Here is a 17,601-nt window from a genome sequence, read left to right on the forward strand (position 1 = left end):
CAAAGACATGATATCCTTTTCATGCAAACAAATAATAATTTACTCAACAAATTGTAACAAAAGATTTTGCTAATTAGAACAATGTGTTGTACTACCATAACATGAGGGCAATTTCAATATTTACAGCTCTTTTGCAAGTTTTGGCAAACCCCAAGTTTAAACTGTTTTCAAATAGCACAGCTGGTCTCCAAGCAGTGTCCAACAACAAGTCTGTAAGTTAGACATGATCTCAAAATACTACTCTGCTACTTAAAAATCAGGTCATGACAGGGAAAAAATCATCAGTCTCTAAAGTATTCAGGATCATATTCAGTTGTACATACAGATTTCAAATATATAAATTACAAATTATGTATTATCATAGCTGTATTTCCTCATTTCTTGAGTAGGTGTAATTACTGGAAGTGTTAAAGACATCTATTACAGAGTGATCCACTTTCTCAGTAACATATTATGACCAAGCTTAGAAAATTATTTTAAATACATTAGTAACAATTCTGAATTTATTATTAAAAAAATTTAGATTATGAAAACAAATGCACCACAAAAATCTGGCCTATAGGTTTTCCTGTAGAGACTCATAACCAGTGTTATGCATCAGTCACTAGATCAATGTAAGTACATACATATGACATTTTATGTAAGCTCTTGGAGGAGTCTTACAATTTCTTCTTGTAAACCTTGAACTCTTTTTGTCAGAACTAATGAGAGCCCTAAATCTTTATCAGATTAATCACTTTTTCAGTCTGTTCAGTAATTAGTGGTGTCTGTTTATTGAAATTCCACTGAATTTACTGTTCTGTTGATTACTTTCATTTTTTTGAATGCCAGTTTTCCACTAACTAGTATTTCAATTGTCAGAGTTTCTTAGAAGGTGAAGATGTGAGCATTAATAATGTATTTTAAAATGCTAAAACATGTTGTGTTTTATATAATAAAGAAATAAATTTTTTCCCTCTCTCTTTTATTTTCTTTTTTTCCCCTGGTTGGTTGGTTGGTTAGGTTTTGTAGGTTTCTGTTTTGTTTTGGGGTTTTTTTTATTATTTTTGGTTTGGTTTGGTTTCGTTTGGTTTTTGAAGGAACACAATATGGATGACTAAAAAGAGAAAAGAAAAATATGAATACAAAACTTCCATGTCATATTTGCTCAGACAAAAAATAAAAAAAAATCCCCCCAAGAAATAAAAGAAGTCCTTAGCAGAAAAAAAGCTTGACTACTATTTTATTAATGCAAATGAGAGTGGTGTTTTTTTCTGTTGTAAAAAATCCATTTGTGTTTCATTCATATCTGCAAGGATTATGCTATAGAAAATAAATATCCACCAGCAGCTCTTCTTTATGTATTTCTTTCTTTACCAGCATTATGAAAACTTGGTGCAGAAATATATTATAAATGTCTCAGAAATAGGATGTTAGATTTCCTTAATTCTTATAAAAAGGTCTATTTTACTAGAAGGATTCATTACATCATAACACAACTCAAAATCTTATTTTGATTATATTTTATACTTCGGTATTTTGGTGAAGCCCAACAATATATTTGAAACATTTCTCGGTGTGTATACATGAAAACATTTCTTCTGCATTCTTTTCACACTTTGTAGAAACAAGCCAGTCAAGGAAAAACCCACATCTCTGTGACAAGGTTGATTGTTTTTCCACTCTCCTCTTTCACAGTCTGATTGACTGACTGATTTTGGGAATGAACATAATTTCAGACAGCCTGAGCCACTCAATTGGTTCACTGCTACACTGCAAAAAATGTTTGTAGTTGACTTATTATAGGAGGAGGAATATATATATAAGTATTATATAATATATATAGGACGCAGGAATGATCAGCAAAACTGGGTTAGGATGTTTTTCCCAGAAACAGATCAGGGTTAAATAAAGTTATATCAGCACTGGAATTTTAGGAGTGTTTGTTTATGGCTGCATATACTGACTGATCCTGAGATCGATACCTGCATAGCTGAGAAGCACTTTGGCTGCCAAAGGATTTGTCAGTACAGTTGATCTAGAGTATGCTGTTCTGCTGCAGATTTTCCTCACAGATATAGACAGATGGTTTGCTCTGAAATCATAATTCTAGATGGTAGAGAAGCACTTCCATATATATTCATAAAAGCCATCCAACACATTCCTTTCAAGTCACCATATAAGTAGAAGCAATTCATTAACACTCTGAACAATTTGTACTGAGTTGTGCCTGTCTACAAAAAATAAAGTTTGCCATTTTAAATTTTTCATTGCTTCTGGCATGCTTAACTGATTCTTTTTATCCTCCTCTCTGTCAAGTACAAAACTGCACCTGCTGGCTACATCAGAAAAGTATATTTTTCATCTGTCTTTTAATGAAAGGTGTATGAGTTCTTTTAATGGCTAACAGTGAGCATTAGAGTAAATTACTTTGCCTTCCTGCTTACAACTGTAGTATTTTCCATAGACTTAGTGTTTCCATAGACTTACTGTGGATTGCTGACTACTTTTCCAAATAAGTTCTTCTCACTGTGAAGAATTTTAATCTTATTTCTAGTCAGATTTTATTAACTCAGACAACAAGGTTTTTTTCAATATTAATGGGTCCTCTGCTTTCAGAAACATTATTTCCACTGAATTAATGAATAAGCTCCCTCTAAACTTTTAATCATTTAAGATAAAGCAAATAATATCCAGAAATTTTAAACTTTTAATATGAAATTACTTTCCTTTTCTGAATTTCTAATTTGCACTTTTTCTGAAGATCAATTATATTACGGAAAAGATTTTTTCCAGTAACAGTTCACTAGATCTTGGCACTCTTAGACACTGCTTGTGAGGGGGCTGACCCTGGCTGGATGAAAGCCCATGAAAGATGCTCTATTATTCCCTCTCCTCAGCTAGACAGTGTAGAGAAAATATAATAAAAGGCTCAAGAGTAGAATCAGGTAAAGGAAGAGACCCTTCAACAATTACTATCACAGGTAATACAGACTGGAGAAATTAATTTATTACCAATCAAAGAAGAGTAGGAAAATAACAAATAAAAACTAAATCTTAAATCACCTTGACTCCTTCCTTCTTCCTGGGTTCAACTGAGAAATCAGTCCTGATTTCTCTACCTCTTCTCCAGGCTAAATAATGCAAAGTCTATCAGTCTTTCCATATAGGGAAGGTACTCCCACTGCTGAGTTTTGAGGCCCTTCTCTGGACCTGCTCCAATAGGTCCTTGTCTTTTTCCTTCTGAGGACTCCAGAAGCAGATGCAGTATACCAGCTGGGGTCCCACCAGTGCAGACTAGTGCACTTTCCTTAACTTGCAGTTCACACTTTTGATGTGTCCAGGATACAGCTGGCTTTCTGGGCTATGTACACACATCACCAGCTCATGTGCAAACTCTGATCCCCCAGTACCCATTAAGTCCTCAGTAGGGCAGCTCTTGATCTGTTCATCCTGCAGCCTACATGGATACTGGGGGTTGACATGACCCAGGTGCAGCATTTTGCACTTGGCCTTATTGAACTTCATGAGTTTCCTGTGGACCCAGTTCTCAAACTTGTGCAGGTTCCTCTGGATGGCATCTTGTCCTTCAGGAGTGTTGCTGCACCACTCAGCTTTGTGTCATCCGCAAACCTGCTGAGGGTGAACTTGACCCCTTAATCTATGTCATTAATGAAGATATTAAATAACACTGGTCCCAGTACAGACCCCTGAGGCAAGGGGTACCACTTGCCATTGACCTCCATCTGTACATCAAGCTGTTGACCAGTTCCCTCTTATTTGGATGTGACCATCCAAATAATTCCTACTCCACTGAATAGTCTATCCATATCTCTTCAGTTCAGAAAGAAGGATGTTGGAGAGAATTCAAATGCCCTATAGGAGTCAGATAGATAATGTCTGTAGTCCTTCCCCTGCCTACTGATGTAGTCTCTGCACTGTAGAAGATCACAAGTTGATCAGCTGTGCTGTCTCAAATCACCTTCCTGTCCTCCATGTGCATTCTAGGAGGATCTGTTCCATGACCTTCCCAGGCACCAAGGTGAGACTGACAGGCTGGTAGCTCCCAGGCTTCTCCTTTCTATCCTTTTTTAAGATGGGTTGCTTCAATGTTTCCCTTTTTCCTGTTGCCTGGGTCTTCCCCTGACTGCCAGGACTTTTTGAGTCTCATGGAGAGTGGGTCGGCAACTACAGCAGCCAATTCCCCCAGTACTCTGGGATGCGTCTCATTGGGTCCCATAGACTTACATACATTCAGGCTCTTTGGGTGCTCATAGACCTGATCCTCATTTACAGTGGGATGGACTTAGCTTCTATCCACTTGAGAGCTGTGGGAAGAGAGGTTGACTGAAGCCATTGAATGAAGTGAAAAAGTTTAGTGCCTCAGCTTTCTCTTTGTCTGCTGTTACCACTTTGCCAGTCTGTGCTCATCAGGGGCTGTATACTTTCTTGACCTTCCTTTTCTGTCTGATTAACCTGTTGCCCTTATTATTCTTTGCACCCCTTGCCAAGTTCATCTCTCTCTGTGCCTTGGTCTTCCTGGTCTCACACCTACACAACTAGGCAATCTCTCCCTAAAATCTTCCCAGGATACCTGTCTCTGCTTCCATTATCTGTGCATCTTCTTCTTTCCTTTTTGCTTAACCAGCAGTTTTTTATTAATCCATGCTGATCTCTTGCTCTGCTTTCCAGACTTCTTAAATGTGGGGAATGAAAGCTCCTGTGCTCCATGATCTTCCAGTCTTGTTCTGCTCCCTTGTCCCAGTTTCCTAGGTTTGCCCATTAACTTCTCAGAAGACCTGAAATGTTGCTTTCCTAAAATTCAAGGAGCTGACTTCACTCTTCTCCTGACCAATGATTGGTACTGAATTCCCTCCCAACTTGCCTCACCCTCACAGCTGTCCTTATACAACTGATATGAGGCCCTGGAAACTCAGGACCAGGGAAATGAGAATGGGGATTGAAGTTCTTCTGGGATCGAGGAGTTGCCTAGGGCAAGGAAATCTACTCCCACACCATGACTTCCTGAATTAAATAAAAAGAAGGGCAGTAGTCACTGGTGACTCCCTTTTGAGAGGAATGGAGGGCCCAATATGCTTACCAGACCAACCTACAGGGAGGTTTGTTGCCTCCCTGAGGTCCATGTAAGAGACATCACCAGGAAACAACCCAGCCTGGTGCAGCCCACTGATTATCAGCCTCTATTGGCTTTTCAGATAGGCAGCAATGAAATCCTGTCAAGAAGGCTTCTTGACTCCTGTCAAGAGTCAAGCAGGTCCTCAGGGCCTTGAGACAACTGGTCAAGGGACCTGGAGTACAAGTTGTGTTCTCTCTGTCCTCCCATTTTCAGGGAATGAAGGGGTTAGAAACAGGAAAATCATGAAGAGTAATATGTGGCTTAGAGACTGCTGCAACCAGCAGAATATTGGGTGTTTTAATCACAGGTCAGTTTATACAACACCAAGCCTACTGTCAACAAATAGGGAAAAAGGATCTTAGCTCAGGAATTACCAGGATTTGTTGAGAGAGCTTTAAACTTGATTTGAAGGGATATAGAGACATAAAAAGAAATTAAATCCAGTATATAATCATTACTGTATTTGCAAAAAAGGAAAACCAAAATATCCTGTAGGCATTAGAGATTTATACAAAAAGACACTATCATAATGTTCTGGTTTTCACATGCTAATTTATCCAAGAAGGAGACCAACACACACAACTTTTACTTAGGAAAATCAATGCTGAACTGGAAAGGAAATAAACACTTCTATGAGAATTTCTGTCACTGATTGGCTTTTTCCTTACCACTTAATATAATCATTATATTAATCTCATCATTCAAGATTTTCAAGTAATGATAAGAACCCTACAAAAAGAAAAACAAGCTCTCATATTCATGCTGTTATCATCATGTAAACACCACTGAGGAGTATACCTAAACACATCTGTTGAAAGGTTTTTTTTCATAATTTGCCTATTATTTTCCCTTCTTATGTAATTTTTCCCATTATTGCTTGCAAGATTGCACAAGAAGTTATTAAAAATATCAGATAAACAACATCTAGAGACAGCTGTGATTTCAGAAAGCTCTTACAAAAACTTTTTTTTTTTCCATGAATATAATTTACAAGCAACAATGAGATAGATTGTACTAAGTTCCATAAAGAATTGTAGTATACACATCCAATATTTCAGGAATTAAAGAAAAAAAACTCTTGCCATGAGGAGAAGATGAAGCAATTCCTAGACTTTCCTGGACTCTTATCTTTCCCAAGAAAGGCAGCAGGATGATTCTGGTTTTACTCATTCCTCGAAGTACTGCTCTTGGCTGGCAATCGGGTGCAATTTATGTTCTACTTTTTTCTCAGCTGTCTATAAAACCATTTTCATGCAACAGAAGATACATAACCCTTCAATAAAGAACGAAATCCCTCAAAGTATGAAAAGTTCTAATCCACCTTCATCATAACTGCATGATGATTCTCACCTTATTTGTATAACCTGACAGGAGAATGATTACCTCAAGAGTAAGAAAACCCTTCCTTCAAAATTTCTAAAGATTTAGCATTACAAAAGACCAAGCAACTTAAATACAGCCATGCTTCACCACTGAAACAATACAGCTCAGCTGATGAGCACAGTGCAGGTGTAATTTCTTAACAAAACTCTCCCACCATGTAGCAACAAGAACACTGCCATACATGAAAAAATGCCAGGGCTCGGAGAACAGGAGCAGACTTGCACCGGTTGACTCGAGCAGGGGCATCTCTCCTGCAACAGGATATATGATCAGGTCCATTCATCCCAGCAGCTCCAGTCTCAGCTAACAAGGGAGCTCTTTGACCAGTATGAGTTAGAAACATGTCAAATCGTTTAAGATCAGAATTGAAAGTCAGCTTGCTTGTGCTCCCCAGAGCTATTCCAAGATGGATTACTACAAATCCCTTGCCAAAATTATGACTGATGGAGCAACTTGCTATGCTGGACTATTAGCCACCATAAAACAGGTGATTGAGAAAAAATCCCTGCTACTTTTTGCCAACTAAAAATCATCAACATGAAACTGCTACTAAAGATGAGGCTGTACTGCCGTTTGCATGCACTGCTCCACAGGATACTGACCCAGTAACACCAGAGCTGGTTCTGCTGCTGCTGCTGCTTCATTTGTGATCTGTGCTAATACAAATACAGATATTTTAGGCTGCAGCATGTAAATATTGCATGAGATATATCACAAATATCCCTACAAAATACAACGTGTTTATGTAACAGATGCCATATATTTTTTCAGATTGAGTATTCTAGCAATTGTGCTTAGCAAGGTTAACCAAATACATTTCTACCACATCCCTTTGTGCACACTTCACTTGCAAGACCCTTCTGCACCAGTGAGTATTATGCTTTCAATACTATTACTAGTTTGAGCAGTTGTTATTTTGCTTCTAAACACACACATACTGCCCCTGAAAAAGCATGGCTCACAGCATATATTCAAGTAGAGTGTGAGAAATGCTACTTCTGCAAAAATATGTGCCCAATACTCATGCCTACTTTAAGACTACATCAGACAAGTGACACAGCAACCACAGTACGATTTTATATGCACATGTAAGATTACTGTTTGTGGCATTACTGAAAGCAAAGCCATAATTAGAACATGGAAACAAAGAGATCTGAGCAAACATCCACCTAAAAATCTCTCTGGTAATTAAAGAACTCATACTGCCCCCTGCTTCAAAACCAATGAACAAATTATCTGAAGAAAGCTAATAAAAAGAGCTGTAGCATACTTGACTTATTTTATGTCGCATTTTAAATAAAATATTGATTTAATAATAAAAAACTTCAATGAAGATTTGGAATTTTTTCTTATTTTTAAGAAAAAATGACAATGTGATGAAAGGCGTAACAACTCCAGACAACAAGAGAGAAGCAAGAATAGTGACTTTTACCAGGTGGCAGAAGAATCCATTACCTTTTTGAAGATTCCTATGTTATGTCTTTCAAAAGGATTGTTATTGGATTTTTCTCTCCTAGTTTTACTTTCTTGCAAGGCGTTCATGGATTAACTTTTTTAATGAATGCCATTATTACAAATTAAGTAATTTTCATGTTTTTATTCTGATTTTCCTAAACTTGTCCCCTTCATTAAATTGATAGAAATTACCTTCCCCTATTTGTATTTGGGAAGTCTAGATCTGGATAGTTCAGATTTTAAAATACCTTAGGGAATTAAAGCTAGACAGCAGACTGATGTAATGGCAAACACTGAATTAAATCTCCGAGTACTGTTACTGGACTTTCATTTTTTTCAGGTATAAACATATCTGCAAAACACTAAATATAATCTCAGAGAATATGCCATTTACATTACAAATGCAGACACCTCCTGTCCAGTTCTGGTCAGTTTATTGGGTTTTTCTCAGTAAAGTGTGAAACATACTGTTTTGTAGGTGCTCAAAAATGCTTCACAGACTTTACATTCCTAATATTAATGTAAAAAATACTGCTGGCTGAATGCACTATTGCATTTGCTGTTACACCATTTCTATTAGCAGCTTCCAAGCAGTGCTGCAAAATTCAATTGTTCCCCACATTTTGCAAGTTTACCTGTTTTAACCTTAATGTTATTCTGACACATTATTAATGTGAAATTATTACTCTGAAAAAAATACCTTACAATAGTACATAAGCCAGAGACATTCTCATTAAAACATAATTGATTCGATGTTTGTTCTATGATTTAACAGAGACCTTGGAACATGTTGTATTAAAGAAAGCCTGGGTTGTCAAATTTTGCAGAAAAACAATGTTTTCCCATCACATTTTGAAGCTGCATTTCTGGTCAAAGATAGCATTGCATTTGAAAAGCTGCATCTTTTCATGCCACACCCATATCATGAAGATATTCAGGAGGTGTGGGGAAAGAGACAAGAAAGCACTCTGAAGGAGAACATAAAAGTATGAGATGCAAGATGTTGGGTACCAAAACTGAACATTAACTGCTGAAACTTGGATGCTGTTTAAGGTTTCCAGAGCTGAAAACTGTAACAAAACTGAAATTTACATGTACATCAATGCACATCCACTGAGTACAACATCCAGTCTGGAGGTGCTAACATATTCACAAGACTCTGACAAGCCCAGAGGAGAAATGCAGTGCTCTGCTATCAGAGGTGAGTTCTTACCGAAAAAAATAAGCCAAGTGAGGTAACACATATGCACCAAACCATAACCCTCTAAACTTACTCAGCATTATTTCCTTTAATATTTTATGCGCAATATTTGATTTCCATTATCTTATTTCTTGTAAACAGTAGCTTGTTTAAGAATGAAAAAAATTCTAAACTAGCTCAGAGCAGGTGTATGATCTGTATAGCAGTGATAAAGTAAGGATAGCAGGAATTTTCTTTTAATTTAAAAGAAAATCCTGCAGCTATGCAGGATATATGTCCACACATTGTTCCAGTGATTTTAAATGCAGTTTTCAGTGTACGAGCAAGGGAGGTGCTGTGGAGTTCCAGCACATGAGCAGAATCCACCTGCCATCATCCTGATTTGGGCAGCAGATATGTCGCACAGATGCAGGATGAGTTACTGTCTCCTGCTGCGAGTGCCTGGACTTACTGCACTTGGCAACAGCTCTCATGGGATTAAGTACAGTTAAACAATACCAAATGTAAAGTGCATCATGAAAAACACATGGGAGGCATGAAGGGAAAACATGATTAAGAATTTAGGATGATTTCCTTTCTTTGCCTTTTATGCAGGGAATACTTCATGAGGCTTTAGACCCTGGATGTGTATTTGTACAAAATAAAATATTTGCTTACTGCAAAGGTTTACAGACAGTAGTCATGTGATGGGACTTTCGTTATTCTTATTATTTTGGTTTAAATACTAGAATACCTATACAGGGAAACATAATATCTGTTTAATACCTTTTACTAGATGTAAATAGAAATTAAAATTCAAAACCTATTTTGTCTAGATTTTTCTGTTTTGCTATAAAGTACCTTTTACATTTCAGCTGAAATAAGCAGACTTTTTTTAATATAGCATTTGCTGTTGGCCATTCAGATTATTTTGGCACAAGTTTTGTAAATAACAAATTTATTATTAGATTTATTCATTGACTGGATGTTTTTTTTAAACTCTAAGTCCCTGAAATTCTCTGTGTGAGAATAAAAGATATTCTCTCATAAAATAATTAAAAACACTGAGGACTTTCTTACAACTAGTAAGAATATTAATTGGGTTCACCATCAAAATGTGATAACATGTAAAAATCTTGTTTTGCATGTTAATGCTCCATAGCTGCACAGAGCTTTTCAACTTCAAAGCTCTTTACATGAATTAAGTGGATGTCCCTGGAGGCCTTAAGCAACATTTTCTTTGCCTTCAAAAAGAAGATTTGCACCAGACAAAAGCTTTGTGAAAAACACAGGACTGGGCTTTGTTTTTTCAGCCTACTGCCACTGCACAGTGAGATAAAATATCACTACCATTTTGCAGATGAAGAATGGGACCATCCATGCTCATCTCAAACTCAGTACTTTACACTGGTAGTGATGCACTGAGACAGTGAGAAACAAAATGCAACTCAGTTGCATTATTTCTTTATTTCCCCACCAAAGACCAAGCTGCTGAGAGTCCAGTGATCACCCCTTACTGCAACCATCCCACATACAGTGAGTTTGCTCAAAGCACTCATGAAGAGAAAAAAAGCAGTTGCTAGAATTCACTCAAAGGCTGTTACCTGGTACTCCACTTGGCTTCATCAAAAGACATTTGAAAAGTCCCTAAATCCAGGAGAGAACTGGTTATTCTCTTATGTCACATAGACTGAAACCTATCACATACCACTATGCAGCATTTTCACACTGAACTTTCTTTTCATTGTCTTTTAAATCACACTACAAATGAGAAACTGCTGCAGATGTTTACAATTTCGGTGCTAAAAAATGAGTAACTTTTCAGCACCCTTTGCCATAAGGGTATTTTTGGGGAGTACAAATAAGATCAACAAGTATTCCTCTTTGTACTTACCATGTGATTTTTATGCCACTTCACTGGACACAGGGTGTAATACATTGGGTCTTTTTATTGCTCAAGTAGAAAGTGCTCATTACCTATTTACGTTTATATATAGGAAAAAAAAAGAGTTATTACAAGGGGCATACTTCACACTGTTGTAGTGGTTGATTTCCTCAAGATGGTCTTCTGGGGTTTTGGTGCAGTTTGTGGAGGCACAGTTGCAGGTCTTGGAGGAGGAAAGCTATTACTGGGACTTATCCCCAACCCTCCATTTTCCAGAAGAAATGGAGGCAATGGAGGTGGAGGAGGCGGCAGAGGAGGGCACTGGTGCGGCAGCTTTCCTGCAACCCGGGTTGGCTCGCTGTGCAAGTGCACCTCCCTGTTTTTGATGTTGTACCGAACATCACAGTCGGGGCAGTAGCCGTGGTACTGTACTTTCTCACTGAACCGTACGCGCTCCCTCGCCCCCGCAGGGGGACACCGCTCCTTCTCAGCTCTGTGCACCAGCGGCTGCATCACCACCTTCTCCAAGCTACTGTTCGGTATACAGCACACATCTCCATTTGGGATGCGGCTGGGCCCGATGGGCAGGCCCCCATTTCGCAGCAAGGTGCCATTGGTCTTGACTGGGTTGGCTGAAGGAGGCGGCCTGGGAGGCTCATCACACTTGACAGGTGTCAGTCGAGGGGGAGGAGGGGGCGGGTTCGGCTTCCGCAGCACCGTGAGGATGGCGGAGGGGTGCACAGGGGCCCTGATGAGGGGTGCGCTGCCCCGCACCTTGACCTTCTCCAGGCTGGAGGCTGTTGTGCTGCTGGAGCTGCTGTTCAGGGTGTCTGTTTTGGAACTGTCTGTCATCTCATCCTCCAGCTGCAGATCACATGTCAGTGTGTCAATCTGGTCAACCACCTGCACAACAGCCAGAGTGAGAACAGTGAGAAAAGCATATCTCAGAGACAGGACAGAAAAACAAAACCATTCTCCACTATCAGCTTGTCCTCCCCTAAGGCATCCAAATTTTTTTTTAACTGAAGCATCCAAATTTTTTTGACAATTATTTATTTTTTCTTGTCAATGTAACAAAATAATCATAATAAAAATGATGACAACAATAATGATAAAGATGGCTAGTTTGCTAGCTCATCACTTGAATAGAAGAGAAATATAACTTGAAACAGTCTAGACTGAAATTCCCTTCCTTTCCCTCCAGGGTTTACTTGGTAATATCATAGTGAGTAAAGTGTAATTCTTCAGTATTATGCTTTGCCTTCCAGTGCAGGAGGAGACAAAATTGTTCAGCTTTAGCTTCTACATGACAGCTTCTGAACCCAAAAATTCTGAAGAGTATCTTTTAGCTCTGATATTATACACCTAGAATCATAAGTTTTATACACAATTTTCTCACAATTTTTTAACATAAAAGAGACTCTGAGAAACAAATTCTCTCTTGTGTATCTTCCTTTAAGAGCTTTTTCCATAATATCAGAAATCCTCCTAAACAATCCTGAAATAGCATTTGCTGAAAAAGAAAATGGTGCTTGGTTTCCACTCACAAGTATTTAAGAACTCATGCACTTTATTTGAAGTTTTCCTCTACCTCCCAGAACTCTGATTTTAGATTTTACATTGCTAGATCTTTTCTAGTCTTCAATACTCCTTTTTCTACTGATTTTTTTACAGGGCATGAAACCAATGGTGCATTTACTTGGTAGAGAAATTTTTCATATGACAATTAAAAGCCCTTCCTGAAAACTGCATTTAACTCAAGTATGCAGGTGAATAACTGTAGTTATAAGCTACACATAGCTACAGCAGATATCACAGGAAGTAGCACTGGAACACATTTAAAAACTGATCTCTGTCCTTCACAGCCTCCCAGGATGTACATAAATTAACCAGTAGCTGAAATGCTGCTAATTAATTTTGGTGGATAAATAAAAACCTGTGCTATTGCTTAGGGTCCTTCTGGGAGATCTGTGATGTTCTGGAGGAGGCAACCCAATACGTCTGAAATGAAACCAGATGTGGCCATTGTGCCACAGAAACTTTCATTTCTACTTCCTGCTTTCAATAATTTGGTCCTGATACTACTGATTTCAAACTAAGACTATTTTTAGGCATACATATATTTTGAGCCACATAATAACTGCAAAAAAAGTGAAAGTCACTACTGAAGCCAGTGACTCTTTATTCAGCCAAATCAGTCCCCCACTTATATGACCAGTAGTAAAAGGTAAATAATAAAAGAAAAACCACCATAAAATGAAAAAGCACTCCAGCTTTCACTGCTCATACATTAAGCTGAGTTGCGTAATACAAAATTCATAAAAATTCATATGCACCAATTCAGTTTAGTGCTTTTCTTCTCCTAAAAGCAGCAAACATGCAAATAAGCATCGTTCAGCGAGCTTTCAAGCATCTTTGAAAAAAACATTACAATACTTTTTCTCTAAAAGTATTGCAAGCAACTCATTTATTCAATATTCTAAGTCCAGTATCCTGTTGCATTTAAATGTCCTTTTTTTCTCAAAAACAAAAACAAAAACACCACAAACCCTTAAAACAAAGACATTAAATCCCTGAAATAGTAAGGATTTAAAAAATTATTCTAGAAGTTGGAACATACAGTTGAACTCTAGTAACTGCCAGATCCCACACATCCCCTCCAGGGTACAGCATATAAGAACTCTGGAAAGTTTCAGAATAAAGGTAGACAAATCCCATCTGTACCAAAATTCATTCCAAGAATGACAGTTTACAGGGAAAGAACTCTTATTATCACCTTCCATTATATAAGCAAAATAAGGCAGAGAGAACTTCTCAGAAGGAAACAAGAACAAAGAAAAGAAAGTCAAGTTCTGGACAGAAAGACTGAAATTTAAACATCCCTCTGCAAGCTAAGTATGGATTTGTGAGGTCTGCCCTATATATATCTAAATATCCTACTGCATCCTATCATCTTTTATTAAACTATAACAGTGATAGAGTGTATTGATGCAACATAAACCAAAGAAATTCCTTGACGAGCAAAGAAACAGAAAAATTATGCATTGCAGAGCAAAAATTTTCTCAAGAGTAACAGGAAAGTCTGTTATGAACTGCTCTTCAAGTTAATGTCTACAGAGTTTATTTCATGTCTTCTGGGCAAATGTGTAGTACACATCAAAAAAATTTTTTGTCACTTATCCATTTGTAGAACATAAATCTAGCATGAAATGGCTCTGACACAACAACACAGTTTATCTGTCCAGATTCATTCCCACCACGAGTTGTGAGTCTGTGTACTGTTATTTTCTTTTGCTTTTTTGTCCCAGAAGTTAAATTTCAAATAAGATGAAAAAGCAACACAAGAACCCGTGTCTAACACAGTGAAACTGCTGTAGTTAAAAAGAAAAAAACATTTTGAGAAAAAGCATCCCTTGTTTCCGAGTGCATCTTCTATGGAAGTAAGAGAGAGAATGTTAATTAAAAAAAAAAAAATTGCTCTAGTTGTGCAGAAATGTGTTCATTTTTTAAATTTCTGAATAAAACAGGACTTGATTCACATGTACAAATATTGGGGATACATAATTTTATAGTCCAGAGAGCCCCTTGGCCATTAACTGGATTTGAGCTCTGCAGATATGCCTACTTCTACCCTGCCAGGAGCATCCTGAAGCTTCAAGCTCTGCAGAATCCAATGTGACACTCCTGAATGAACCAGGACATCAGTCTATTCTTATCTTATCTAAGATATCTAATTATCTTAACAATATTAGGTCCCCAGAGTTGGATTTCTCTACCAAAATACAAGATTAGAACCTTAGCAACATGCATTTGGACTCAAAAATTCTGTGCAGCAACTAACAGAGCATGGAGAATTAATCAGTAAAATTAAGTTCAGGTAAAAGGAAAAAAAATACTATTCAACTCCAATTAACAACAGAAAAACCCCAAAACCCAAAAATCCCCACTGAAGTTGCAAACTATTTGCAATGCAAAGATATTTTACAGTTAACCCGATCCTCAATATTACCAAATTTTTATATAATATTGCTTAAAAATATAGAGCTAGCACAAAGTATTGCTTTTCCACTGAGGTCAAACTGCAGTTCCTGTTTAAAGAACTTCAGAATCTAGTCCAAGAAAAAGTCTTGTGATTATCAAAAGCAGCCTATGCTGACTTAATTATGTCCATTGTTTGAATTGTGCTTGCTAGTTTTGTCTAGTTTTGTGTAGTTTTTAGCTCCTCTGTTGAAGACTTTTTGTGGGCAAATGTCCTAACTTGATTAGACCAATACTTTAAACGGTATTTCTCACAGGATGCCAGGATCTCATTCCAAGAATCTAACTTTGTAATCATAAAACTAAAATATGACACAGAAAGTAACATGTCCTTGTACTTCTTTGTTGTACATTGGGTTAATTTAGTCAGGGGTTTTATTAATGTTAGTTAAGTTTGTTCCTTGTATTCCCCTATTTTTCCCTCACAGTGGTTTGCCCAAGTTGTTTACCTGGAAAGTTCCTGCCACTCAGACCTGTCAATCTGCTCACCTCTCCCAGTTTTCTCCTTATTGGGTTCTGTCAGTCAGGGGTTGTCACTCCTTGTCAGGGTGTCAGTCTTGTAACCACTCCCAGCTTCTTCATGAAAGTTCTGCATCAATCACCCTACCTTAGCCCTTCTATTTGTCCCAGAATGCTGTACCCACCTCTGTTGTGTTACGATTGGTTGTTATAGTTGATGTCATTTCTCTATCATTTGTCCCCATTGGGCGAGCTGGGTTTCCACCCCTGTCCACCCACCCCCTACTTAATCTGTTGTTGTCCTTTGTTCCCCAGCATTTGCTTTGTATTGCGCTGAGAGCATTTTGCTCCCACCATGCATGGGGGAATAAAAGCTTTTTAGGCTCGCAAACAAGTGTCCTTCTCTCATCTCTTCATCTCCTCTCAGTGTGTGAAGCTACCAAAGCTGCGTTACCCACACTGCAGCGCTCAACATTGCCAGGCTGGCAGACGCCATTTCCCTGGAGTGCCCACACACGTGGCGGCCACCCGACCTCACACAGACAGTGCTAGCCAGCGCTTCTCGACTGCTTGAGGTTGTGGCAGGCAGCCACCGCACTTCTTACTTGTATCCATAAACTTCTTTGAAAAGTGTGTCTACAATTTATCTCTCTCAAACATTTTTTCACTCTTTCTTTGTGTGATTATCTAATACACATTCAAAAATGCATCTATAGAGAGTTTTGTTGTCTCCTTACAATAAATGCTTCACCAGGTTTCATTTTCCTCCTATTTAAAGGAAGATATCAATGTTCAATGAATATGTTATCTACTGTCTGCCCTCAATCCACCACAGGCAATTGTTGAGCTTTTTTTGCAATACTTAAATAAAAAAACAAATTGCTTTTCAGGAAGGAAATTAACATACACTTAAAGATTTGTGATATTTTAAGTTCACAGAAGTAAAAAGTTGTAATATTTCTAAAGATGTTCAGCCATTTGCAATTTCTTTATGTTTTTCAAACATAAATCCAGCATGGATTTACAAACTAGATTTCTTTTTTTTTTTTTTTTTTTTTTTAATTACTTTTTTCTGTACGGGCTAGTAGTTCTCAAAAAAACTGCATAAGCAGGATGGAACTTAGGTGACATTACTCCTGAGATTTAAGGAGTAATTTAAGGAATCCTTTAAGTAAAGGACTAGGAAATACGCATATCAGTAGCTCTAACATCTCATGATTGCATCTCTAATCCTACAAGAAATTGTTCACTTGCTAAAATTAGTACTGGAATCTTCTAGACAGCTGTCAAACTATTTACATTCCCATCACTTTAGCTTATGATTTCCTGTACAGTTATTAGACCTTTGTTGACAAAAATGAGTGTTCAATATATATGGGGAACATGAGGTTAGCTCAGCTGGTCAGATCATGCTGCTAATAACACCAGGGTTGTGGGTGTGATCTCTGCATGGGACCCACAGGAGCTGGAAGGAACCCACAGGAACCATCCACTTTAGAGTTGGCTTTGATGATTCCTGTGGGTCCCTTCCAACTCAGAATATATATTCTGTGATTAGTTCTGTGATATCTAAGGACACAAACAAAGCTTCTTCCTTACCAAGTGCCAGTAAATCCCAAATTACTCCAGAGTTAAAAATGAATTAAACAGATGTCCCTGTTAACAGTGAGAGAACCAATATCTCCCTTTACAGTTTAAGCTGCATAACAGTAGTATAATAAACTTTCTTGTATGTGCTTTGTTGTGCTTGTATTTCAGTTTCAATCCATGGTCATATCTTTTGTATTTTCCTACAACAAACTTCTCTACAGTGCCACCTGTCCCCTTCTCTTCCTCCAATCCCCAGAGAATACAGCTTCCAGGTCAAGAAGAAACAGAACCAATATTAGACTAGAAACAAGTTTATAAAGTTGTCTAAGCTAAAAAATTGCCAAAATAAAGCAAAAGAAAAGCTATAGCAGGAGAGGCAGGTGGTCTACTTAGTACAATATAGTGAAGAATTACAAAAAGCTGGTGCTCAGGCAAGAACACTAGGGAAGTCTCATCTCACAGAAGTGTTTGTGTAGAACCTTATTCCATTCTCAA

At 37.8% G+C, this 17,601-nt stretch overlaps 1 protein-coding gene across 1 annotated transcript in view; it reads right to left on the reverse strand.

Moving 5' to 3' along the window:
• The window catches only part of PRR16 (proline rich 16), a 142,848-nt gene that overhangs the window by 33,366 nt on the left and 91,881 nt on the right, over positions 1-17,601 (reverse strand). Inside the window, exon 2 of the mRNA XM_054003949.1 lies at positions 11,029-11,922. Coding sequence (XP_053859924.1) covers positions 11,164-11,922 — 759 coding nt within the window. The 3' untranslated portion in view covers positions 11,029-11,163. The remainder of the gene's footprint in view (positions 1-11,028; positions 11,923-17,601) is intronic.

Source organism: Vidua macroura, chromosome Z (assembly GCF_024509145.1).
Source record: "Vidua macroura isolate BioBank_ID:100142 chromosome Z, ASM2450914v1, whole genome shotgun sequence".
NCBI lineage: Eukaryota > Metazoa > Chordata > Aves > Passeriformes > Viduidae > Vidua > Vidua macroura.